General features: G+C 38.3%; 1 protein-coding gene and 1 long non-coding RNA gene across 8 annotated transcripts in view; one reads left to right on the top strand and one right to left on the bottom strand.

Annotated features, from left to right (window-relative positions):
• col18a1a (collagen type XVIII alpha 1 chain a) overlaps window positions 1-24,221 on the top strand; it is a 168,434-nt gene that overhangs the window by 108,871 nt on the left and 35,342 nt on the right. For 5 of the 7 annotated variants that reach the window (XM_057852300.1, XM_057852299.1, XM_057852303.1 and 2 more), the window contains 3 exons: window positions 1,613-2,154; window positions 12,481-12,564; window positions 19,221-19,292. In XM_057852300.1, coding sequence (XP_057708283.1) covers window positions 1,613-2,154; window positions 12,481-12,564; window positions 19,221-19,292 — 698 coding nt within the window. The remainder of the gene's footprint in view (window positions 1-1,612; window positions 2,155-12,480; window positions 12,565-19,220; window positions 19,293-24,221) is intronic. The other 2 variants (XM_057852302.1, XM_057852305.1) reach the window with 1 other exon arrangement.
• LOC130926947 (uncharacterized) lies at window positions 1,382-24,023 on the bottom strand. Its single transcript, XR_009066310.1, has 3 exons — window positions 23,925-24,023; window positions 1,967-2,151; window positions 1,382-1,880 (listed from the first exon to the last, which is right to left on the bottom strand). It is a non-coding gene; the product is annotated as an uncharacterized LOC130926947 (long non-coding RNA).

Below are 24,221 nucleotides of genomic sequence, written 5' to 3'. Positions count from 1 at the left end.
GCGGGTTTGAAATTTTAATGGCAGGTGCTTTCCACTGTGAGAGACAGACTGCATCAGGGATTTTGCACCACTGTTCCACACAGATCTTCTCTAGATCAATCAGGTTTCTGGGCTGTCACTAAGAAACACAGAGTTTGAGCTTTCTCCTAAGATTCTTTATTGGGTTAAGGTCTGGAGACTGGCTAGGCCACTCCAGAACCTTGATATGCTTTTTACGATGCCACTCCTTGATAATTCTGGCTGTCTGCTTCAGCCCATTGGCATGTTGCAAGACCCAGTCACGACCCATTTTCAGTGCTCTAACTCAGAGAAGGAGCTTTTTCTCCAAAATCTCACAATACATGGCCTCGGTCATCCTCTCCTTAATACAGTGCAGTCGTCCAGTCCTATATGAAGAAAAGTACCCACAAAGCATGATGCTACCACCCCCATGCTTCACAGTAGGGATGGTGTTCTTGGGATGGTACTCATCATTCTTCTTCCTTCAAACACTATGAGTGAAATTAGGACCAAAAAGTAATCTCATATGACCACATGACTTTCTCCAATGACTCCTCTGATCATCCAAATGGTCATTAGCAAACTTAAAACAGGCCAGGACATGTGCTGGTTTAAGCAGGGAAACCTTCCGTTTCAAGCACGATTTTAAACCATGACGTCTTAGTGTATTACCAACAGTAACCTTGGAAATGGTGTTCCCAGTTCCTTTCAAGTCATTGACCAGCTCTCCTGTGTAGTTCTTGGCTGATTCCTCACCATTCTTAGGATCATTGAAACCCTACAAGGTAGATATTGCATGGAGCCTTATCCGAGGGAGATTGACAGTCATGTTTAGCTTCTTCCGTTTTCTAATAATTGGTCCAACGGTGAATCTTATATCACCAAGCCACTTGTAGAGGCCTACAACTCTGTTTCTGGTGGCTTTGGTGTCATGGTCTTGACCATGTTAATAATTGGAGTCTTCATGATTGTATGGGCTGAACAGGTGTTTAGGTGCTAAGGCCGTCTCAAACAGGTCAAAAAGTCAGACACAAAAAGTTTACCTCCACTCCACTTATTCGTTGAACTTTTAAAGGTGTCTAACAGGTCTTTGAGGCTCACAATTCTAGCTTATAGTCAGGTGTTCAAATACCTATTTAAAGCACTATACAAATAAATTGTTAGATAATCAAACACTGTGATTTCTGGATTTTTTTCCTTTAGATTGTGTCTCACAGTGGAGAGGCACCTACCATAAACAATTCAAACCCGGCCATCATTTCTAAGTGGGGGAACTTGCAAAATCGCAGGGTGTTCAAATACTTATTTTCTTTTTTTTGTCTTTTTTTTTAAGTTAAGGGTAAGGGTTCTGTTAGAAAATACTGTAGTTCAAGTGCAATCACTTCTTATTTTGCCCTTGTTTCTTCAAAAATATAGTTTTGTTGAGTTTGAAAATGTTAAGATTAGCTTGTAAAATACTCTTAGTTCTATCAGACACAATCACACTACAATGCCAAACACTTAATAAAACCCATTCTAACATTTTAATCTCTGATGCTGCCTACCCTTTTCATGCTCCCTACATGTTTTGAAATTTGTGGTCTGACGTCCATTTTTTTCCCCTCTCTTCTAGAAGACAGTGGTGTGTCTCTGCTTGAGCTGATAGGGGACCCTCCTCCAAATGAGATCACACGAGTTTATGGGCCTGACAGCACTCCTGGTTATGTGTTTGGCCCTGATGCCAACACGGGCCAGTTGGCCCGTGCCCACTTGCCGAGCCCATTCTACAGGGACTTTTCCCTCATCTTCAACTTGAAGCCAACATCCGACAAGGGCGGTGTAATCTTCTCGGTCACAGACGCCACACAGCAGATCATGTATGTGGCCGTCAAACTGACACCCTTGCAGTACGGAAATCAGAATGTCATCTTGTACTACACGGAGCCCGGCTCGGAAACATCATTCGAGGCCGCCAGGTTCATCGTACCTGCTTTGAAGGACTCCTGGACCCGTTTTGCCATTGCGGTAAAGGATGACAAGGTCATGTTCTACCTGAATTGTGACATAGAACCTCAAGTGCAGCGCATCGAAAGGTCCCCTGATGAGATGGAGCTTGAAGGTGGTGCTGGGGTCTTCGTTGGGCAGGGTGGAGGCTCCGATCCGGACAAGTTCCTGGTATGTTGAAAAACAAACACTTATGTCAGAATCTTGCAATCAGTTTAGGGCTGCAGCTATCGATTATTTTAGTAGTCGATTAATCAACGAACTAGTTTGTCGAATAATCGAGTAATCGGATAAGTAACATGAAAAATTAAAATGCCTGAGCTGAGCCTCAAACAGTTTAAAAAAACAATTAAATAAGGATCTATGTACAACAAAAGAACAACTGGCTAACTTACATAGCAAAGGTCCGCTAGCTTAAATGCTATAAAACGTTAACTTTTTTTTTTACAATGCTCTAAACAAATGGTTCAGACACATATTCCCACAAAAAAAAAACGGCTAAATATACCCATAAAATAAGTTACGAATGCATTAAAAAAAACATTAGCGCAAAAAAAACTTAAGCTTATGTTGGTCTTAACATGGAGCAGCTGGATTCAGTCATGTGAAATGAGGCAGACTAGAGGTCAGTGTATCCACTCAAATCAATAAAACTGATTGTAAACACTTTCAAAATAAACCATGACAACGCCACAATAATTAAACGAAAACTCGAAGCAGCAAAATTTAATTTGAATCTTTTTTTCTTTTTTTTTTATCGAATACTGGAGTTAATCGATTAATCGTTGGAGCACGAAATGAGTTTATGTTAATAAATATGCTATCTAGTATATAATAGTTTGAAGCAGTGTTGTTTCCGTCAACGATGATGTTGTCGTCTGACGAGACGAGAACGAGATGAATATTTGCTTTAGTGTGATTCATAAGTTCACAATGTGTTACATTTTCTTATCGTAGTGCAGTATCGTAGTAGTGTGGTTAGCATGCATTTTAGCACTGTTTGGTCGTTGTGTCAGGTGCTGCTTGGTAAGTTTTGATTTCTTATCTTGGCTAGATATACCATGTTGCTTTAGCCTTTAAAGGTCTGTGATAAGAGATCATCACACACTAAACTAAGTTCGCGTTAGCATAGCGTTTGCATTAGCTTTAACATTTAGCGTTGAGTGTCTTCTTAACTCCTGGAAAACGTTTTACATACAATTCGTGGCGTCCGGGTGAGTTTAATTAATTGCAAATAATGTGCTGCTTTCCTGCTGAGTGTGTATCATCATCGTGTAGATGGCGATGTCCTTGTAGACTACAATGATGTGCTCGTCTGTCAATGTCACACCTTTTATTTATGATCGATTCATTCATGGGCAAAAACTTTTGAAGTATATAGATGAAAATATTTTGAGAATTGTAGACTAAAACTAGACAAAGACAAGCACATTTTGAAATGACTAAAATGCCAATCGATCGGGTCCGATCACGTTATTTTCAAAGTATCGGAATCGGCAAAAAAATATCGGACATGCCTTTTTTAAATATATAAATATTTTTTAAATAAATCATTTTCTAATTGTATTTAACGTTACAGACATAATATGTTACACTCATCCAGTCTTTAGTTTAGGCTTAAGGTAGGGTTATTAAATTTATCCCGTTAACGGCGATAACTAATTTTTTAAAATAATTTATCACGTTAAAATATTTAACGCAATTAATGCATGCGCTGCATGGCCCACTCACGCATGGTCGCGTTCAATCTGTAATGGCGCCGTTTGACCTATATATAGAGCTAAAAGGCAGCGTAAAATGAGTAGAGTGAATTTTGGCGGCCTTTGGAGCCTTTTTTTAATTGGCTAAAGCCTTACAATCCCTTTCCCTACGATTAGAAACATCGTGGGAAGCAATGTGTGGAAGAAAGGTAGTACCCTATGTTATTATCCAACGCAGAGAAGATATATCAATTGGTACCACTACGCACAGTCATGGGTGCACTTCCCATCATGCATTTGGGCAGAACAAATGGCTACAGTATCATTTACTGAAAGCTGAACAAATACACTAGATGGCAATATTTAGTCACTATATACAAAGTCATCCTTTAAGAATTACAAGTCTTTCTATCCGTGGATCCCTCCTCACAGAAAGAATGTTAATAATGTAAATGCCATCTTGAGGATTTATTGTCATAATAAACAAATACAGTACTTATGTACTGTATGTTGAATGTATATATTCGTCTGAGTTTTATTCATTTTTTTCTTAATGCATTGCCAAAATGTATATGATCGGGAAAAATTATCGGGAATTATTGGAATTGAATCTGAATCGGGAGCAAAAAAAAAAAGCAATCGGATCGGGAAATATCGGGATCGGCAGATACTCAAACTAAAACGATCGGGATCGGATCGGGAGCAAAAAAACATGATCGGAACAACCCTAACTAAAACATGACTAGGACTAATAAGTATTTTTGTCCAAAAGACGAAGACAAAAATTAAAATGGCTGCCAGAAACAACACTGGTTAGGACGCATCTTAGTAGTGTTTGGTCGTGTCACTCATATGACGTTCCGCTTCATCACCAGCTGGTGAGTGAACATCTGTCCACGCCAGGTTCTCTTCGTGAAACACGTGTCAGGTGCTGCTTGGTAATTTTTGTTTTCTTCTCTTGGCTAGATATGCCATGTCGCTTTAGCCTTTAAAAGTCTGTGTTGAGTAATCATCACACACTAAATGTAACTTGTAGCGTGAGCATAGCGTTCGCTTTAGCATCAGCATTTGGGGTGGTGAGTGTCGTCTTTTTACATGTAGTTTGTGGTGTCTAGGAGTTTAATTAATTGAAAATAATGTACTGTTTTTCTACTGAGTGTGTATTATCATCACGAAGATGGTGATGTGATGCTCGTCTGTCAATGTTCATTCAAAATTGTTGGAAACCTTTTATTTATTAATGGACGAAAACTTTTGAAGTTTACAGACGAAAACATTTTCAGTAACTGTCGACTAAAACTAGATGAAATTTGTGAGTTTTCGTTGACTACAACTAAGCAAAGACGAACACATTTTGAAATGACTAAAATATGACCAAGACTAATAAGTATTTTTGTCCAAAAGACTGAGATGAAAATTAAAGGGGTTGCCAAAAACAACACTGGTTTGAAGTGAGCAAGGTGACATTTAGTCTCCATTTTCGATTGACTCCATGTTAAAGGTTACCTACCATCAAACCAAACCTAAAACTGACAATTTTGTGAATTAAATTAAAAATTGACCTGGTCTTACAAAATAAGGTGAATAGGCAAGTTTTTTTTTTTTTTTTTAGCAAATAGCTAAGGATAGGGTTCAAGGAACCACAATGAACTGTTGAATTCATGAACAGAAAACTCCAGATCGGGTTGGTTTTGACAGTAGATGAATTAGGGGTGTGACAATATATCGAAATGGTTATAAATCGTGATACTTTATATCCCAAAAGGTTATCGATATGCTCCTGCCAAGAATCGAGATATCGTTTTAAAAAAGTGGCAATGACTAAAAAAAAAAAAAAAAAAATTTAAAAAGGAACCAACAAGTTGCTACCAAAATACCATACCATAATAGTGTGTTCGACGCCCAATCCATTTGGACAGGGAACGTTTGTTCATTTGAAATAGGGCTGCAGCTATCGATTATTTTAGTAGTCGATTAATCGATGAACTATTTAGTTCAAATAATCGAGTAATCGTATAAGGAACATAAAAAAATAAAATACCTGAGCTGAGCCTCACACGGTATATAAATAAAAAAAAGAAAGAAAGAAAAAGAGGATCTATGTACAACAGAAGAACAATTGGCTAATTAGCAAAAGTCCGCTAGCTTAAATGCTACAAAATGCTAAGTTTTTGTACAATGCTCTAAACCATGGGTGTCCAAACCTGTCCTCACGGGCCGCTGTGGGTCCTGGTTTTTGTTCCTACCAATCGAGCACAGACAGTTTAACCAATGAAGTTTGTGCTAAAACAAGCAGCACCTGACTGCAATCAACTGATTACACTGATGAGACACCAGATTGTTGAAAGGTTGTCCTCATGATGGGTTTGAACAAAAACCTGCACCCACTGCGGCCCTATGTGGAATAGTTTGGACACCACTGCTCCAAACAAATGGCTCAGACACATATACCCACAAAAAATGGCTAAATATACATTTAAACTAAATTAGGAATGCATTCAAAAAAATCATTAGTTCAAACAAACGCTAATGTTGGTCTTAACAGGGAGCAGATGGACTCAGCCATGTGAAATGAGGTAGACTAGAGGGCTGTGTATTCACCCAAATCAATAAAAATAAACGCAAACACTTTCAAAACAAACCATTACAACGCCACTTTAATTAACCCTTTAACACCTAAGCCTATTTTGGCCGAATTTGCATGCCTTTGATGTTGCCTTTATATTTCAAAGAAAAAAATGTTCACAATGGCCAAGTTGGGTCCCTTTTTTCAGGATACCTTGAACTTCATGTCCAAACTGTTGTTTTCTTCACTGACCAACTTTAATCCACATTTTGGACCCAAAAAGACAAAAAATCCCAAAATCTTTTTTCAAACTTTGTAATGTTGAAGTCCCACTGACAACCAAACATGCTCGACCAACCGTTTTGAAGCTTGATAATATATATTTAACTTGCTAGGATAAACATTCAATAGAAAAAAATAAGACTGAATAGTTTTATGTTTGACAATTCAACACAAACAGCAGCTATGGTCATAGGCGTTTTTGGCCTTCACACATGCTATGGTCAGAACATGTTATACACAGTGCAAAATAGTGAGAATTTTATATATATATATATATATATATATATATATATATATATATATATATATATATATGTATATATATATATATATATATGTATTATTCAACACAAAAAGGCTTTGGAGGATATCTCTTTGTGAAGTTAGGTATTGTACCCATCACCTTATCAAAGGTATTTATGTACATGCAATCAAGCTTCTCGAACACCCATCTATATAAAAATTGAAAAGATTCATAGTGAAGAAAAAATAACAAACATTGAAAAAAAAGTATTTTCAAAAATATTGACAAGTAGTTCAGTTCAATTCAAATTTTTTTAGGCATGCGACCCAATAAAGTTTTTTTTTTTGCGCACTCAATAATGTTTGTTTTGAACATGTCACTAAGCTGCGTCACATACAACGTCACACAGCCTACTCATCCGCCGTTTGCGCGCTTCTGTCACTTCTACTCGCCAAGATGCCGACTGATCCGAGGAAAACAATGACAAATAGAGCTCATCCTATTCCTTGAGTTGATGAAATAATGCATTAGCTTGCGCTAAATTTAGTTTTCGATTCATTCTGCACGTTTCATAGTGGCTCGCTCAATCCAACCGGCCGATGCTTGCTACGCGTGTCTCCTTTCCCTTAGTTGGCGCCTTGCTCGTCAATTTATTAAAAAATGTTCACATTAGGTTCGTCCTTCTTGACATCACAACGGCTCTTGGGATATGTAGTCTTTTGTGCCACTTTCGGTTTTGAAAAAAGGACAAGAAATGATGGAAATATCGAGATAGACACATGGTCCATGCAGTGTGTCAGTGCATATTTATGAGTGCAATAAAACTATAAAACTCAAATGACATTATCTCCCATTTTACTTGGTCGATTGACTTCAAATAAAAACCGGTGTGGACATCAACTTCCGACACTTTCAAACGAGAGCAACCAGGGGCACGTGGGTGATGTAATTACAGCGTTACGAGGCTTCAAAGATTATATGCGTAAACGTGTCGCCTCCGACACGTTCGGTGTTAAAGGGTTAAACGAATACTCGAAGCAGCAAAATTTAATTTGAATATTTTTTTCGAAATTAATACTCGACTTAATCGATTTATCGTTGCAGCAGTAATTCGAAACCAGAACATTCGCAGTCATTCTGTCCGATTTTCGGGGCATTTACAGGTCACTTGCTGTTCATTTACAGGTCATTTCCTGCCCATTCATTTGGGAGATTCCCAGGTCACTTCCTGTTCTGTAACTTAAAATAAACAGGAAGTGACCCATAAAATACCCCAAAATCAACAGGGAGTAACTGAAAATTAACAGGCAAATGACCTTAAATGGCCTAAATGACCTAATTGCCTGGCATTGTCTGCCACTGACGGCCATAGGGAGGGTGGCAGCGAATGAACATTCGTTCATTCGCTGCCATCCCTCCCACTTCAAACTGATTGGATGTCTATTAGTGATAAACGCATTCCAATTCACAGCAGAAGCTTGTTTTTCTATTTATTAATTGTTTATAGAATATCCTAGAATGATTTCCTGACCAATGTATCGATAATCGTTGTATCGCCATCAGTGTTGTCACAGATTACTTGAAAAAGTAATTTAATTACTGATTACGCCTCAAAAAAGTAATCTAGTTACTTTACTGATTACTTCATTATCAAAGTAACTAAAAGTAAAAGTAATCTATCAGTTACTTTTTACCCATTTTTCTCCCTTTGCCGCCTAAACATAAGAATGACAACAGAAAAATGTCATCACATGTAATTGACTCTCCGATGATTGAATTTAAAGGGGAATATCAGAATTTCGCGCTAGCTCAGCCACTCCGGAGCCCTGAAACTAACAAATATCTGACAAACTGCTTGGAATTTGTTGAAATCAACTCCACCGACCAATTAAACCTCGCTAACTTTAAGATTAAGCCTAATGTCAAAACTTCTGAATTTCGGGTTATGGTTAACAGCATATCAGTGCCAATGTAAAACAATGCAAACTTTCGGCACAATAATCAACAACACACAAGTGGAATGTACAGTGCAATAAACACAAAGGTGGTGGCGAGCGCGGATGCGCGTGCAACCGTGCACATTAACAACCCGGAAGTAGTCCTCTCAACATAAAACGCGGTCAATTTGGCCACAAAACATGGCGGCAACTAAGTACTTTACACTCAATCGGACTTACAACACATCCCACAGATGCTAAACGAACACATCACCTCACGGCATAAATGTGCAACACGCATATGATGTAAACAAAGCTTGCCAAGTTGGAGCGATGACTGCCCGTCGTTGCTACGGCAAAGCTACGAAATGGCCGCGCATGTAGGGGGTCCAACCTTTTGCTGATACCCTCCAGAATGAAGGAAAAATACTCACCTTCATTCATGGATATCCACAGATCAGCATTCTCTTGCAACGTCTCAACCCACAACACGTGACCAAAACAGGAAATAGCTAAGAGGTTGTCATGGAAACACGTACCGGGAACCTTTTATTTTAGCATTTTCTATTCAAAATGCTCTTCGTACATGACTACAATATTCTTCATTCTACATACGTTATGAGGCAATGAAAAAATGGTAACGCAGAGACACTAAGGAAACTAACTTTAATCAGATTACTGGTGTAGAAAAATGAACGCGTTAGATTACTCGTTACTGAAAAAAGTAATCAGATTACATATACAGATTACGATATGGCGATCAGTGTTGTCAGTAACGCGTTAGTTAGTAACGCGTTACTGACAACACTGATCGCCATATCGTCAGATCATCGTTATCGTGAGCTTTGTATTGCGTATCGTGTCGTGAGGTAGCAAGAGGTTCCCACTCCTAAGATGAATAATAAAACACTCAAATTCTTCTGATTAATTATTGGGTCACTGTAGCCAAAACGTCGCCTCGTATCCCTGGAATTTTGTCTGTACTTATTTTGAACCAGAACCAACTGAGGAAACAAGATTTCCTGCAGCTCTGATGCTGGTTTATGTTCATTAATCAAGCATGCGAGACATTGCAGCTGAATAACTCATTTGATTTCATTGCTCAAATTAGCCTGATCCAAATCAACACACGATTGTACTTAATCATCTCGGAAGCCTCCCGTGTGTTGTCTGCGAGCGAGTAATTGGTGGTCCTTGGCATGGGCATATAATTAGCAGCTAACATTTGTCTGCAGCAAATCTCCTTATTTGACCCGGACATCTGCTAAACTGAGTTGTTAAGGAGTTAGTGTTTCTTACCCTTGGCTACTAAAGTCATGCACCCAAAGGTGTAGTTCCAGGTTCAGTTCAGTGCCACGCATTCCTCTGACTCAACTTATTTTACTTAAGTCTATTTGTTTGGAAATAAATGAAGAGAGGATTTACTTTAGAATAAATGTTGTTGTTAGGTTCCTCGCTGTTCCTAAATATGGAAAAATATTAAGTCTGCTAAAAGTCAAAGAAGATAAATACAAAAGAAGTAAACCCATTTGCGCTATCCAGTACGTCCAAAGTAATAAAGAGTGCTTCCCATCAGACCGAAAGTACTAAATGCAGTTTTTAAAATGTTTGTGCAGCCCGTACATAATTTATGTTGTCTCAAAAACACTTGAGTTTGGATTTCATTGGTTTGATGGGTGACATATTTCCACTTCGCTACAGTATTCAGTGATAAGATTGAATGCTATGAAATACTGTGTATATATGAAGTCTATAATGTACTTTTACATTCTTTCTTTGGTAACACTTTATAATAACTATCCGTTTTACTAGTTAATAGATCAGTAGTAAACTGTTGATAACTGTTGATTGGTGAAGTATTTGTTAACAGTTTGTTAGGCATTTACAGGGTGTTCCAATATGGTTGACCCCATTCTAAATGCCCATGCTAGTTGATAGATCTTAATAAAACTATACGTATACACTTTATGTTGAAGGTCATAAATTTTATTGGTTAATTATACAAAGAAAAGTACAAATATTTTTTGGTTTTATGGCAGATTTTCATAAATGTGCAACATGAGCGCTGCCTGCAATATGCCTTATCAAAATGCCTTTTCTTTTGAAGTTAATGGCATTTCTTAACTTGAAAAGATAGAAATGCCAAACGTTACACACAAAAACTTGAAACGTTTCTACACAAACTGTGTTTCAGGTTAAGAACACCCTGTAAATGCGTAACAAACTGTTAACAAATACTTCACAAATCAACAATATATCATTCATCAACAGTTTACTAATGATTATTTTGCTTTTTTGCTTTGTGAATTATTTCTGTCTTTTAGCTTTAAGTAATGTGCGTGGTGGTAGCAGAGTACTGTGACATTAACAATATCCGCCAGTAGTTGAAACCTACAGATGGTGGTATGTATTCAGTTTCGCGTGTCTATTTGTGTTAAAGATAACTCAAGAATGAATAAAAGGATTATAATCAAACTTGCAGGACATATTTGTATTATGAAACAAAAGCGATTACCGTAATTTTCTGACTACAAGCCTCTACTTTTTTCCTTCATTTTGAATCCTGCGTCTTATAGTCCAGTGCGGCTTATTTGTCGATTTATTTGGGTTAGTTAGCAACACATGGCTCCTGGCATGCATTGCAGCACTACGGATGTAAATAACAATCAAAATTCATGTTCTGTGCTAATTATTTATTCATTTATGATTCCAGTTGTTTCATTATTTGCTTGTTTTGGTATTTGGCAACACTTTATTTGACAGCAGCACCATAAGACTGTCATAAAACCATGATAATTATGACATGAAACTATCATGTGCATTATTGACTGCTTATGACAGATGTCATTAAGTGTCATCTGGCAAATTATGTTAAATGTCTGCCATTTATGTGAAGTTCAGATCTTTTACATCCATTCAAAAGTGAGATAATTTGCTGGATAACACTAAATGACATCTGTTGTAAGCATTGATTAATAATGCTCATGACAGTGTAATGTCATCATTACGATTGTCTAATGACAGTCTTATGTCGCCACTGTCAAATAAAGTGTTACCAAATACCATAACTAGCAATTATTGAAATAACTAGATTAGTAACTGAATAAATTATTAGCATAGAACTTGAAATTTAGCAGAAAAATAGCAGAAGGAAGTTGACTGTCTCCCCCAAGGGAGCAGTGATGGCCAAATGAAGCTTATTGAAGCAACGAAGCTTTGCAGCCAATTATTCAAAGCTTCATGGTGGTTCATTTGGTCTTCTGACAGTCGTATAATGCCGCTGTCTAATAAAGTGTTACCAGTTAATATCTTTTGGTGTAAATATCCCATAATACAGTTTGGACAGCTGCAGCTTATAGTCTAGTGGGGTTTATCTATGAACAAATGTCGTTTTCGTGTCACATTATGGTGTGTGGCGGCTGATAGTCAGGTGTGCCTTGTAGTGTGAAAATTACGATACATTTTGGGGTAATCCGGTCAACGGTCACATAGGTCGGAAAAGGAAATGCACGATAACGGGTTAGCCTATTCAATTCACACTTGCACAGTTGGTGTTATGATCATTGCCGACTTTATCAAATATGGCAATGCTTTGAATTTGACTCCTTAAGAATGTTCTATTTTAGTGTTCTTCTAGTAATAAGACGCATACGCAGTACTGGTGCGCGACTGTATTTTTTTAAAAATGATTTTCCTTATTGAAAGTCATTTTGTGAAGGTCAATTGCAAATTGGTCTTCAAACCACCATGATCTTTCCTTTTGACCAGGGTGTGATCAGTGAATTGAGGGTGGTGGGCGATCCCCGTGCCGCTGAGAGGCAATGCGAAGAAGACGACGATGACTCGGACATGGTGAGTATGAACTCAGCACTATTTCATGTAACTGCCATTTCATGTTTTACAGTGGGACAAAAAGGAATTTAGTCAACCACTAATTGTGCAAGTTCTCCCACTTGAAAATATTAGCGAGGCCTGTAATTGTCAACATGGGTAAACCTCCACCATGAGAGACAGAATGTGGGGGAAAAAAACAGAAAATCACATTGTTTGATTTTTAAAGAATTTATTTGCAAATCATGGTGGAAAATAAGTATTTGGTCATTACCAAAAGTTCATCTCAATACTTTGCTATGTCCCCTTTGTTGGCAATAACGGAGGCCAAACATTTTCTGTAACTCTTCACAAGCTTTTCACACACAGTTGCTGGTATTTTGACCCATTCCTCCGTGCAGATCTCCTCTAGAGCAGTGATGTTTTGGGGCTGTCGTTGGGCAACACGGACTTTCAACTCCCTCCACAGATTTTTTATGGGGTTGAGATCTGGAGACTGGCCAGGCCACTCCAGGAACTTGAAATGCTTCTTAGGAAGCCACTCCTTTGTTGCCCTGGCTGTGTGTTTGGGATAATTGTCATGCTGAAAGACCCAGCCACATCTCATCTTCAATGCCCTTGCTAATGGAAGGAGATTTTCACTCAAAATCTCTCGATACATGGCCCCATTGATTCTTTCATCTACGCAGATCAGTCGTCCTGGTCCCTTTGCAGAAAAACAGCCCCAAAGCATGATGTTTCCACCCCCATGCTTCACAGTGGGTATAGTGTTCTTCGGGTGCAATTCAGTATTCTTTCTCCTCCAAACACGAGAACCTGTGTTTCTACCAAAACGTTCTAGTTTGGTTTCATCTGACCATAACACATTCTCCCACTCCTCTTCTGGATCATCCAAATGCTGTCTAGCGAACCGCAGACGGGCCTGGACGTGTACTTTCTTCAGCAGGGGGACACGTCTGGAAGTGTAGGATTTGAGTCCCTGGTGGCGCATTGTGTTACTGATAGTAGCCTTTGTTACTGTGGTCCCAGGTCTCTGTAGGTCATTCACTAGGTCCCCCTGTGTCGTTCTGGGATTTTTGCTCACCGTTCTTGTTATCATTTAGACGCCACAGGGTGAGATCTTGCATGGAGCCCCAGATCGAGGCAGATTATCAGTGGTCTTGTATGTCTTTCATTTTCTAATAATTGCTCTCACAGTTGATTTTTTTACACCAAACGGTCTACCTATTGCAGATTCAGTCTTCCCAGCCTGGTACAGGTCTACAATTTTGTGTCTGGTGTCCTTCGACAGCTCTTTGGTCTTGGCCATAGTGGAGTTTGGAGTGTGACTGACAGTGGTTGTGGACAGGTGTCTTTTATACCGATAATGAGTTAAAACAGGTGCCATTAATACAGGTAACAAATGGAGCCTTGTTAGACCTCGTTTAACCTCTTTAGAAGAAGTTAGACCTCTTTGACAGCCAGAAATCTTGCTTGTTTGTCGGTGACCAAATACTTATTTTCCACTCTAATTTGGAAATAAATTCTGTAAAAATCAAACAATGTGATTTTTCTGTTTTTTTTCCACATTCTGTCTCTCATGGTTGAGGTTTACCCATGTTGTCAAGTAGGAGAACTTGAACAATTGCTGGTTGACTTAATACTTATTTGCCCCACTGTAAATATGTGAATTATTATATGTTTATGCGCATTTTGTTTTTTAAACAATTTTTCCTTTCATTTATTATTGGAAAACAAGCAGGCCATTATTTTCAATATGTTAATCCATCTTGATGTCGAGTTGTGGAAGCCCAGTTGCTGTTAATGTTGCTTCATCCGTAGGTGGATGAGGAGACAGTATCAAAGTGCTATACACGTAAAACCTTTTTTAAAATTTAACTATCTAATTATTAGAGATGTCCCGATCGATCGGGTCCGATCACGTCATTTTCAAAGTATCGGAATCGGCAAAAAAATATCGGCCATGCCTTTTTAAAATATATATATATTTTTTTATTAAATCGTTTTCTAATTGTATTTAACATTACAGACATCTTATGTTACACTCATCCAGAGTCTTTAGGCTTAAGGTAGGGTTATCAAATTTATCCCAATAACGGCGGTAATTAATTTTTTAAAAATGCATCACGTTAAAATATTTAACGCAATTAATGCATGCACTGCACGACCCACTCACGCATTGTCGCGCTCAATCTGTAATGGCGCCGTTTTACCTATATAGAGAGATAAAAGGCAGCATAAAATGAGTAGAGTGAATTTTGGCAGCCTTTGAAGCCTTTTTTTAAATTGGCTAAAGCCTTACAACCCCTCTCCGTACGATTAGAAATATCATGGGAAGCAATGTGGGGAAGAAAAGTAGTAGTTGATCTTTTTCTTAACACCTTAACACCACGCAGAGAAGATATATCAATTGGTAGCACTACGCACAGTCGTGGTTCCACTTCCCATCATGCATTTGGGTTGAATGGCGGCAGTATCATTTACTGAAAGCTCAACAAATACACTAGATGGCAATATTTAGTCACAATTTACAAAGTCACAAGTCTTTTTATCCGTGGATCCCTCTCACAGAAAGAATGTTAATAATGTAAATGCCATCTTGAGGATTTATTGTCATAATAAACAAATACAGTACTTATGTACTGTATGTTGAATGTATATATTCGTCCGAGTTTTATTCATTTTTTTCTTAATGCATTGCCAAAATGTATATGATCGGGAAAAATTATCGGGAATGATTGGAATTGAATCGGGAGCGAAAAAAAGCAATCGGATCGGGAAATATCAGGATTGGCAGATACTCAAACTAAAAAGATCGGGATCGGATCGGTAGCAAAAAAACATGATCGGAACAACCCTGCTAATTGTTGTGTTTAATGAATTAAGTTGGATTCAACAGAACACACTTATTGACATCTTATTGATACCCCTCACACTCACTGTTGACTTGATAGAGGAGGCTTCCTCATTGGCTCATTTCTCAATAATCTGTAGCTTTCAGAGTCTTCTGTTAGCTCTTGACCAAACAGACTGAAACCCAGGTGCCTCGCTGCAAGCCGCCATTGATTTTATTTAGTAAAACCCCTTCTCCGTATCCCACAGATGTTTAACCTTTGTAGACCGCTAAAAACTCATGCTGTGTCCCAGTCTAACGTCTCGGGTCTAGCCAAAATATCGTCAACTAAGTTTCATATGCTGGTTGAATTAGATGAAGGGGAAATCGCATTCCGAGTGGAAATGACAGGCTTCTGATAACAGGATGTGACTTTCATTGCAAATAATCACCTCATTCACAGCTGTTTTCCAGAAGAAAGAACGTGTTTGAGATTCTGACTTTGCAAACATTCTCCATCTAACTACAGCAGTCTGAAATTACATTTACAAGATTTGAAGTTAATTTGCCATCCATGGCGGCCATTGCGTTAACATTTCAGTCTGTTCAACCACCCTTAAATGCTTGTTTATTTGGAACACCTGGAATATTCACTTTTGAACATGAGCCACTGCAGGCCTAAATGGTTAAATGGTAATCGAGCAGCAGAAGGAGAGATTGGAGTTTGCGAGAAACTTGTAAGGGACTGTCAGGATTCAGAAAATCTGGAAAACCGTAATTTTCGGACTATAAGACGCGACATTTTTCCTTTATTTTGAATCCTGCGGCTTATAGTCCAGTCCATCTTATTTGTTGATTTATTTGGGTAATATGTAACGCTTTATTTGACAACGGCATCAAGACTGTCATAAAACATAATTACAGTTACATTATAATCATAATTATGACATGACACTGTCATGGGCATTACCGAATGCTTATGGCAAATGTCATTAAGTGTCATCCATCAAATAATGTCACTAACTTCATTTATGTCCAGCTTGGATCTTTTACATCCATTGAAAGATTGCGAGATAACCCCCACCACAACAATGTTGTCTATTGTTTGACAAAGCCAAGTAGTCAGTTATGTATCGGGCTCATTTGACGCCTTTCTGGTAGTTCTTTATAGCAAAAAAAAAAAAAACACCAGTAGTTCCAGTGTTAAACCAAAACTGATGTTTATGCGTTACTTAAATCTGTTAAGCTATTTTTAAACTCTGACTGAAATGTTTTAGGAAGGGAGCAGGAGGGCCAATGTAGATTGAAGAATTAAAGACATAATTTACATAGATATGATTTTGATTTACCAATGTAATAACTTTCGGTACACTGCTTAGGTTTTGGGAAAATGAGCACAGAGCATTGTTCCATGCAACTATTGACGCGTAGAAGAAAGTGTACACAATAAAATGCTGCAAAACAGGGGCGTTACGGGGGGCAGTGCCCACCCACGGACACGCTCTGCCCACCCAAAGAAAACTGGATGTAGTACTAACAGCAGTCTGGGCACCGCGTATGGTATCCCTGTCATGTCAACTTGTTACTTGCATGTGTTTTTTGGTGTTTTGTTGCCCTCTGCTGGCGCTTGGGTGCAACTGATTTTATGAGTGTCTGCGCTCTCTGGTGACGTGATTATATGTCGACGCGAACTCACTGCTATACAGACCAGCTAATGTCTACATCCAGTACACAGTGGCAGTACTCACAGTCTCATCACACTGTTTGTGTCTAATACATGCATCGCTTGTGAGTTATATTTCTTCTTTGTAAATATTCATCAGCATTCCATAGTTATTAGTGATGTGTATTTCATTTCGTTTACATATATGGCAAATGTTGTTATATTGTTTGTTGCTTGTGAGCTAATTGGCTAGTGCTACTACCGTATTTTTCGGACTATAAGTCGCAGTTTTTGTCATAGTTTGGCGGGGGGGTGCGACTTATACTCAGGAACGACTTGTGTGTGGAATTATTAACACATTATTATATAATTTCACATGTTTTTTTGGTGTTTTGGAGTGACACTGATGGTTTGGGAAACGTGTTAGCATGTTCTTTATGCTATAGTTATCTGAATAACTCTTAATAGCTATGTTATGTTAACATACCGGCCATGTTCGCATTTCTTTGTTCATGCATCACGTAACATTATCATACTATACACTTATTCAGCATGTTCTCTATTGTATTTTTATTTCAAATTGCCTTTCAAGATGACATATCTGTTCTATGTGTTGGATTTTATCAAGTAGATTTCCCCCCAAAATGCGATTTACACTCCGGTGCGACTTATGTTTTTTTCCTCTTCGTTGGGCATTTTATGGCTGGTGCGACTTATAGTCCGAAAAATACGATAGTCAAATGGACACGTGTGTGTGTGTGTGTGTGTGTACTTTGTGTTATTTTTAGGGCTGTCAAAATTATCGCGGTAACGGGCGGTAATTAAATTTTTTAATTAATCACATTAAAATATTTGACGCAATTAACGCACATGCCCCACTCAAACAGATTAAAATTACAGCACAGTGCAATGTCCACTTGTTACTTGTGTTTTTTGGAGTTTTGTCACCCTCTGCTGGCGCTTGGGTGCGACTGATTTTATGGGCTTAACCATAAGTACCATAAGTGAGCATTGTGTAATTATTGACATCAACAATGGCGAGCTACTAGTTTATTTTTGAATGAAAATTTTACAAATTTTATTAAAACGAAAACATTAAGAGGGGTTTTAATATAAAATTTCTATAACTTGTACCAACATTTATCTTTTAAGAACTACAAGTCTTTCTATCCATGGATCGCTTTAACAGAATGTTAATAATGTTAATGCCATCTTGTTGATTTATTGTTAAAATAAACAAATACAACACTTACTGTATGTACAGTATGTTGAATGTATATATCCGTCTTGTGTCTTATCTTTCCATTCCAACAATAGTTTACAGAAAAATATGGCATATTTTATAGATGGTTTGAATTGCGATTAATTATGATTAATTTTTAAACTGTAATTAACTTGATTAAAAATTTTAATTGTTTGACAGCCCTAGTTATTTTATGATTTGTGCAAGTTATTGACACAATGTTTTATCATTTTCAGTTTTACAAAAATAATCAGAAACATGCTCCTGTCAAGAGAAATGATGACTTCAGTAAAGCCCATTCAACTTTGCCACGTCTGATTTCCCTCCTGACCTTCTTATGTTGGCTATCTGTCAGTTTGTGTACTCACACACACTGAGGACAGAATAATCCCATTCATATAGTACTGATGTGTTCTAAGTATTAACCTTTGCGTTGTTACCTCCTCTTTCACCTTTAAAAAAAAAAAAAAGAAAAGAAAAAAAAAAAAAGAAATGAAATGTTTGTTTTGTTCCTGTTTGCGTGTTTGCTAGGGGGCGCTACATAGTGTATTTGGATTTTGTTTTTACACGGTATCAAAGATTGCACCTGTCTTGACCTGCCTGCCGATTTTGGTGCATTTTGAAGCATTCTAAGGGGGTCAAATTGAGCTCAAAGAGGCTGCGGAAAAAAGAATAACTACAATAATGATATTAATAAAACCGAGGAACTGCAATAGGTTACCTAAAATAAACATTGTCACCTGCATGTCCATACTGTTAAGTTATGGATGTGTAAAACATGTTTTAAGGTGCAGTAGCCCTACGTTGGATTTTGACCTACTTGAGCATTGTAGATTTTTTTTTTTTTTTTGCCCCCCAGGTATGACTAATGCCCACCCACACCTGGCATCCTGGTAACACCACTGCTGCAAAACATAACTATATACTTTATTTTTCAGGCCTCGGGAGAGGGAAGTGGTGACATGGAAAGAAGACCATCAAAACCAGCTGTTGAAAAGCACACATGGACGGTAAGGAGTCATTACGATTTGCTACTGTATGAATATGAGATGGCAAGAGCTGTCATGTATTTATATACACAACATTGAAACTTACTTTTCATAATGTGATCCTTTTAATTATTTATGTATTTCTCTCCCCCGGTATTTTGTGCTTTCCGTTGCTACCTCTTCTCTCTCTGCTTTGTGTCCCCTTCACATTCTGACACAATCGGATTCCACTTGCACCCACTCATGTCTTCCCACCCTGGAAAGATAAGTAACAAATTCTGACATCCCCCCGTCACACACCACTACAGTTTGTGCACAGACTATGAAAACAGATGTCAATTCCGTTGATGAGTTTGACATTGAGGCTGGTTTATCAATCAACTACAAAAAGGAAACTGGAAAGATACTGTAGCACTGAGGTTTTCAAACATTTAGTAGGTGTTGGACCTCTTGATTTTAATCTTTAATTTCGGGGAAAATGACACCAAAAAAATATGAAATTCAATTTAAATGGACTTTTAACATGAACTTGGGCAATTATGTTTATTTGGCTAAGGTGGGATTTGAATTGGTCTAAAACTAAAGTAAGGTAAAGTATTTGGAAGAAATTGGAAAAAGGATTAATTTAATAACCCCCAAACAACAGTTCACAAAACCTGGAGAATACCCTGGGGCATGCAATGCAATCACAGATCTCATGTCTGGACATTAATGATTGTGCATTGACGCCCTGTCACTTTTACAAGTGGGTTTTCCCTCTGTCCAATAGGTGTTTATTAGCATCCTAATAAGCAAAGGTGGTGTTAAAGACAAACAGCTGGTACCAGATTCCTGCCTACCAATTTTTTCCACGAGTCTTTGCAGCCATGATAACTTATCCAGTCCCAGGCAAGTCGGGGCAAATGTAAAGAGGAGAGGGTAGTTCAGTGAAACTTTCCGTTTTGTCATACAGGAATTTGTTGTGAGGTTGTCATCTTTGACAATGTCACTCTAGTGTCCTCTTTCAACGAAGCTGCTTTTTTCCCTATGGAATACATCTAACATGATGTGATGTTTGTGCTTGTGTTGGTGATTCATGTACAAAATGGGAAGTTGACTTACCTGATTTAGTCCGAAGCATTATCAGCGCTTGGGTCAATCATTATTAAAAGAGATTTGACCTTAAAATCTCCAAAACGGCAAAGATACTTGAAATGCAGAGTTGTTCGATAATAACTTTTTAACCAACATACCGATAATGTCCAACTCCGAAAATCCAATATACGACAGATATACAGTGGGGCAAATAAGTATTTAGTCAACCACTAATTGTGCAAGTTCTCCCACTTGAAAATATTAGAGAGGCCTGTAATTGTCAACATGGGTAAACCTCAACCATGAGAGACAGAATGTGGGGGGAAAAAAACAGAAAATCACATTGTTTGATTTTTAAAGAATTTATTTGCAAATCATGGTGTAAAATAAGTATTTGGTCAATACCAAAAGTTCATCACAATACTTTGGTATGTACCCTTTGTTGGCAATAACGGAGGCCAAACGTTTACTGTAACTCTTCACAAGCTTTTCACACACTTTTGCTGGTATTTTGGCCCATTCCTCCATGCAGATCACCTCTAGAGCAGTGATGTTTTGGAGCTGTCGTCGGGCAACCCGGACTTTCAACTCTCTCCACAGATATTCTATGGGGTTGAGATCTGGAGACTGGCTAGGCCACTCCAGGACCTTGAAATGCTTCTTACGAAGCCACTCCTTTGTTGCCATGGCTGTGTGTTTGGGATCATTGTCATGCTGAAAGACCCAGCCACGTCTCATCTTCAATGCCCTTGCTGATGGAAGAGATTTTCGCTCAAAATCTCTCGATACATGGCCCAATTCATTCTTTCCTTTACACAGATCAGTCGTCCTGGTCCCTTTGCAGAAAAACAGCCCCAAAGCATGATGTTTCCACCCCCATGCTTCACAGTGGGTATGGTGTTCTTCGGATGCAATTCAGTATTCTTTCTCCTCCAAACACGAGAACCTGTGTTTCTACCAAAAAGTTCTAGTTTGGTTTCATCTGACCATATCACATTCTCCCAGTCCTCTTCTGGATCATCCAAATGCTCTCTAGCGAACCGCAGACGGGCCTGGTAGGTACTGGCTTCAGCAGGGGGACACGTCTGGCAGCACAGGATTTGAGTCCTTGGCGGCGCATTGTGTTACTGATAGTAGCTTTTGTAACTGTGGTCCTGGCTCTCTGTAGGTCATTCACTAGGTCCCCCCATGTGGTTCTGGGATTTTTGCGTACCGTTCTTGTTATCATTTTGACGCCACGGGGTGAGATCTTGCATGGAGCTCCAGATCGAGGGAGGTTGTCAGTGGTCTTGTATGTCTTCCATTTTCTAATAATTGTGTTTTACCTATTGCACATTCAGTCTTCTCAGCCTGGTGCAGGTCTACAATTTTGTCTCTGGTGTCCTTCGACAGCTCTTTGGTCTTGGCCATAGTGGAGTTTGGAGTGTGACTGACTGAGATTGTGGACAGGTGTCTTTTATACCGATAATAAGTTAAAATGGGAGCCATAAATACAGGTAACGAGTGGAGCCTCGTTAGACCTCGTTAGAAGAAGTTAGACGTCTTTGACATTCAGAAATTTTGCTTGTTTGTAGGTGACCGAATACTTATTTTCCACTGTAATTTGGAAATAAATTCTTTAAAAATCAAACAATGTGATTTTCTGTTTTTTTTTTCCACATTCTCTCTCATGGTTGAGGCTTACCCATGTTGATAATTACTGGCCTCTCTAATCTTTTCAAGTAGGAGAACTTGCCCAATTGGTGGTTGACTAAATACTTATTTGCCCCACTGAAGATAAATTTGTGCTGAGAAAAAAATACAATTGTTTAAAAAAAAAAAAAAATCAAAGAAAAATAAGCAGTTACTCAAAATGTTACTCATTACTTGAGTATTCTTTTCATTAGATACTTTTTTACTTGTACATTTTTTGGATGACTCTTTTTATTCTTACTTAAGTAATATTATTTTGAAGTAACGCTACTCTTACTTGAGTAAAATTTTTGGCGACTCTACCCACCTCTGCAAAACATACGAACAAAAAAAACCTGAATTCTCTAACCGCCACCACCACCACTGAGAGTTCCGTCACTGAGGAAACTGGATATTTGCTTTATGACTGAAGGTCATGTGGTTCATATCAATCAACACATATCAGCCTCCCATGACGAATATCTTATTGGGTGTTCTTCATCATGTTATTATTTGTGTCAAGTTAGAGTCAATAAATTGCCAGGTGGAATTCTTAGCTCAGCCATTGCTATGTGACACAGAAAGGGGGGCCACAACGTGTATGAAGACAAATGGTTAATTATCAACCAAGGCTTCATGTTGCCCCCTTCGGCTGCTCTCTGTCTCGTTTTTTTTAAAACACATTCTTCATTCTTCACAGGTGACAATCGAGGTGTGTCATCGGTGAAAAATGAGCTGTGTGTAGGGGGGGAGGCAGGAGTCGGGGGGGATCCATTGTTCCTGTGCCCTCTCCATTTTTCCACAAAGGGGCAGAATTGTGCTGTACTTTCCCAAACAACCCCTCAATTTTAAATTTAAGCTTCCAAAGACCTACTTTTAAGCCGTCAGTCTCAGTGTTTTCATGATTTTCAAGGAATATGTGCATTTGCAGCATCACTACTTGAGTGAAGTGATTATTACAGCAGTTGAAAATAATCATTTGGTACTCTCACAGTCATTTTCAATGTCTTAAGAACAGTTTTTGGGAAATACTGTACTTACACACAATTAGTGGTGTGTTAAGTGAGGAGACTTGTAATGCACAAAGACAAAATAATAGACGAATGATTAGGGTGGCCATATTTTGATTTCCAAAAAAAGAGGACACTCGGCCCAGCCTCGAGATACTTGAATTTTACTCGAAGACACTCGAAGATGCGTATATCTCCCACTTTTTTTTTTTTAACTCAACAGGCTTTATTCTTCCTAAAAAAAAAAAAAAAAAAAAAAAAAATTTAAAAAAAGAATAATTATTAAAAAAATAATATAATGCAGACTCATGGAAATGTAGTCCAGTTAATACACACACACAGTTGGCTATGTGCCAACTCAACATTTTTTAAAATTACGATCACGACAATTGTCGTTGACAAAATGTTATTCCCACTCAATTTTTATTCTCATACAATGTTCTAAATTGTACGCAAACAATAACTGAAATAAACTGACAAGCGATTCAACCAGCATGTTTCCAAACGCAGCAGTTCAAATTCAAAACTACATTGCCAATAATGCCTAGCGCAGCTGAGCTCACTGATTGCTACCCTATTAGCGAATACGGGAGCCGAGGCAAAATCAGACTTTGCTATAAAAGTTTACTACCATCGGCAGCGCAAAGATGCTACCACAGACGGGATTTTACAAATTACACCAGTACAAATCTCCGACAGAAGTCAACAGTTGCCATTATATACGTATTTGTCATTAAAAAAACTCATAAGCAACACAGCTATTTAGCTATACTAGCATTCAACCACTAACTAACGCAGAACAATTACAATACTCATACAATATACTGCATCTCTGTGTGCACATATAACCATATGTACAACAGAAGACACGTGATCGACATTAACAGGAGAAACTTACAGAAAGGTGTATGGAGCCACGTCTTTTAGAACTTCTTATTGAACTCCTTACTATAGTCTGAGCTCTCGCCAAACTGTCAGTAGATGGTGGTAATTCCCCATGAAACAAGGGATGAACCGCCATCAAAAAAGAAGAAGATATACTCCTTCTCCCGCCCCTACTAATAGGAGCAACGTCAACGCAGGCAAGCGCTGCCCCCTAGCGGCCGGAGGAATTCTCTTCAAGTTGGTCCCGTAAAAAAAATCATAAAAACCGGACATTTTTATGAATTTATAAAACCCACCCGGACAACGAGGA

The sequence above is a fragment of the Corythoichthys intestinalis genome, chromosome 12 (assembly GCF_030265065.1).
Source record: "Corythoichthys intestinalis isolate RoL2023-P3 chromosome 12, ASM3026506v1, whole genome shotgun sequence".
NCBI lineage: Eukaryota > Metazoa > Chordata > Actinopteri > Syngnathiformes > Syngnathidae > Corythoichthys > Corythoichthys intestinalis.
This window is presented reverse-complemented; position numbering and strand designations above follow the sequence as displayed.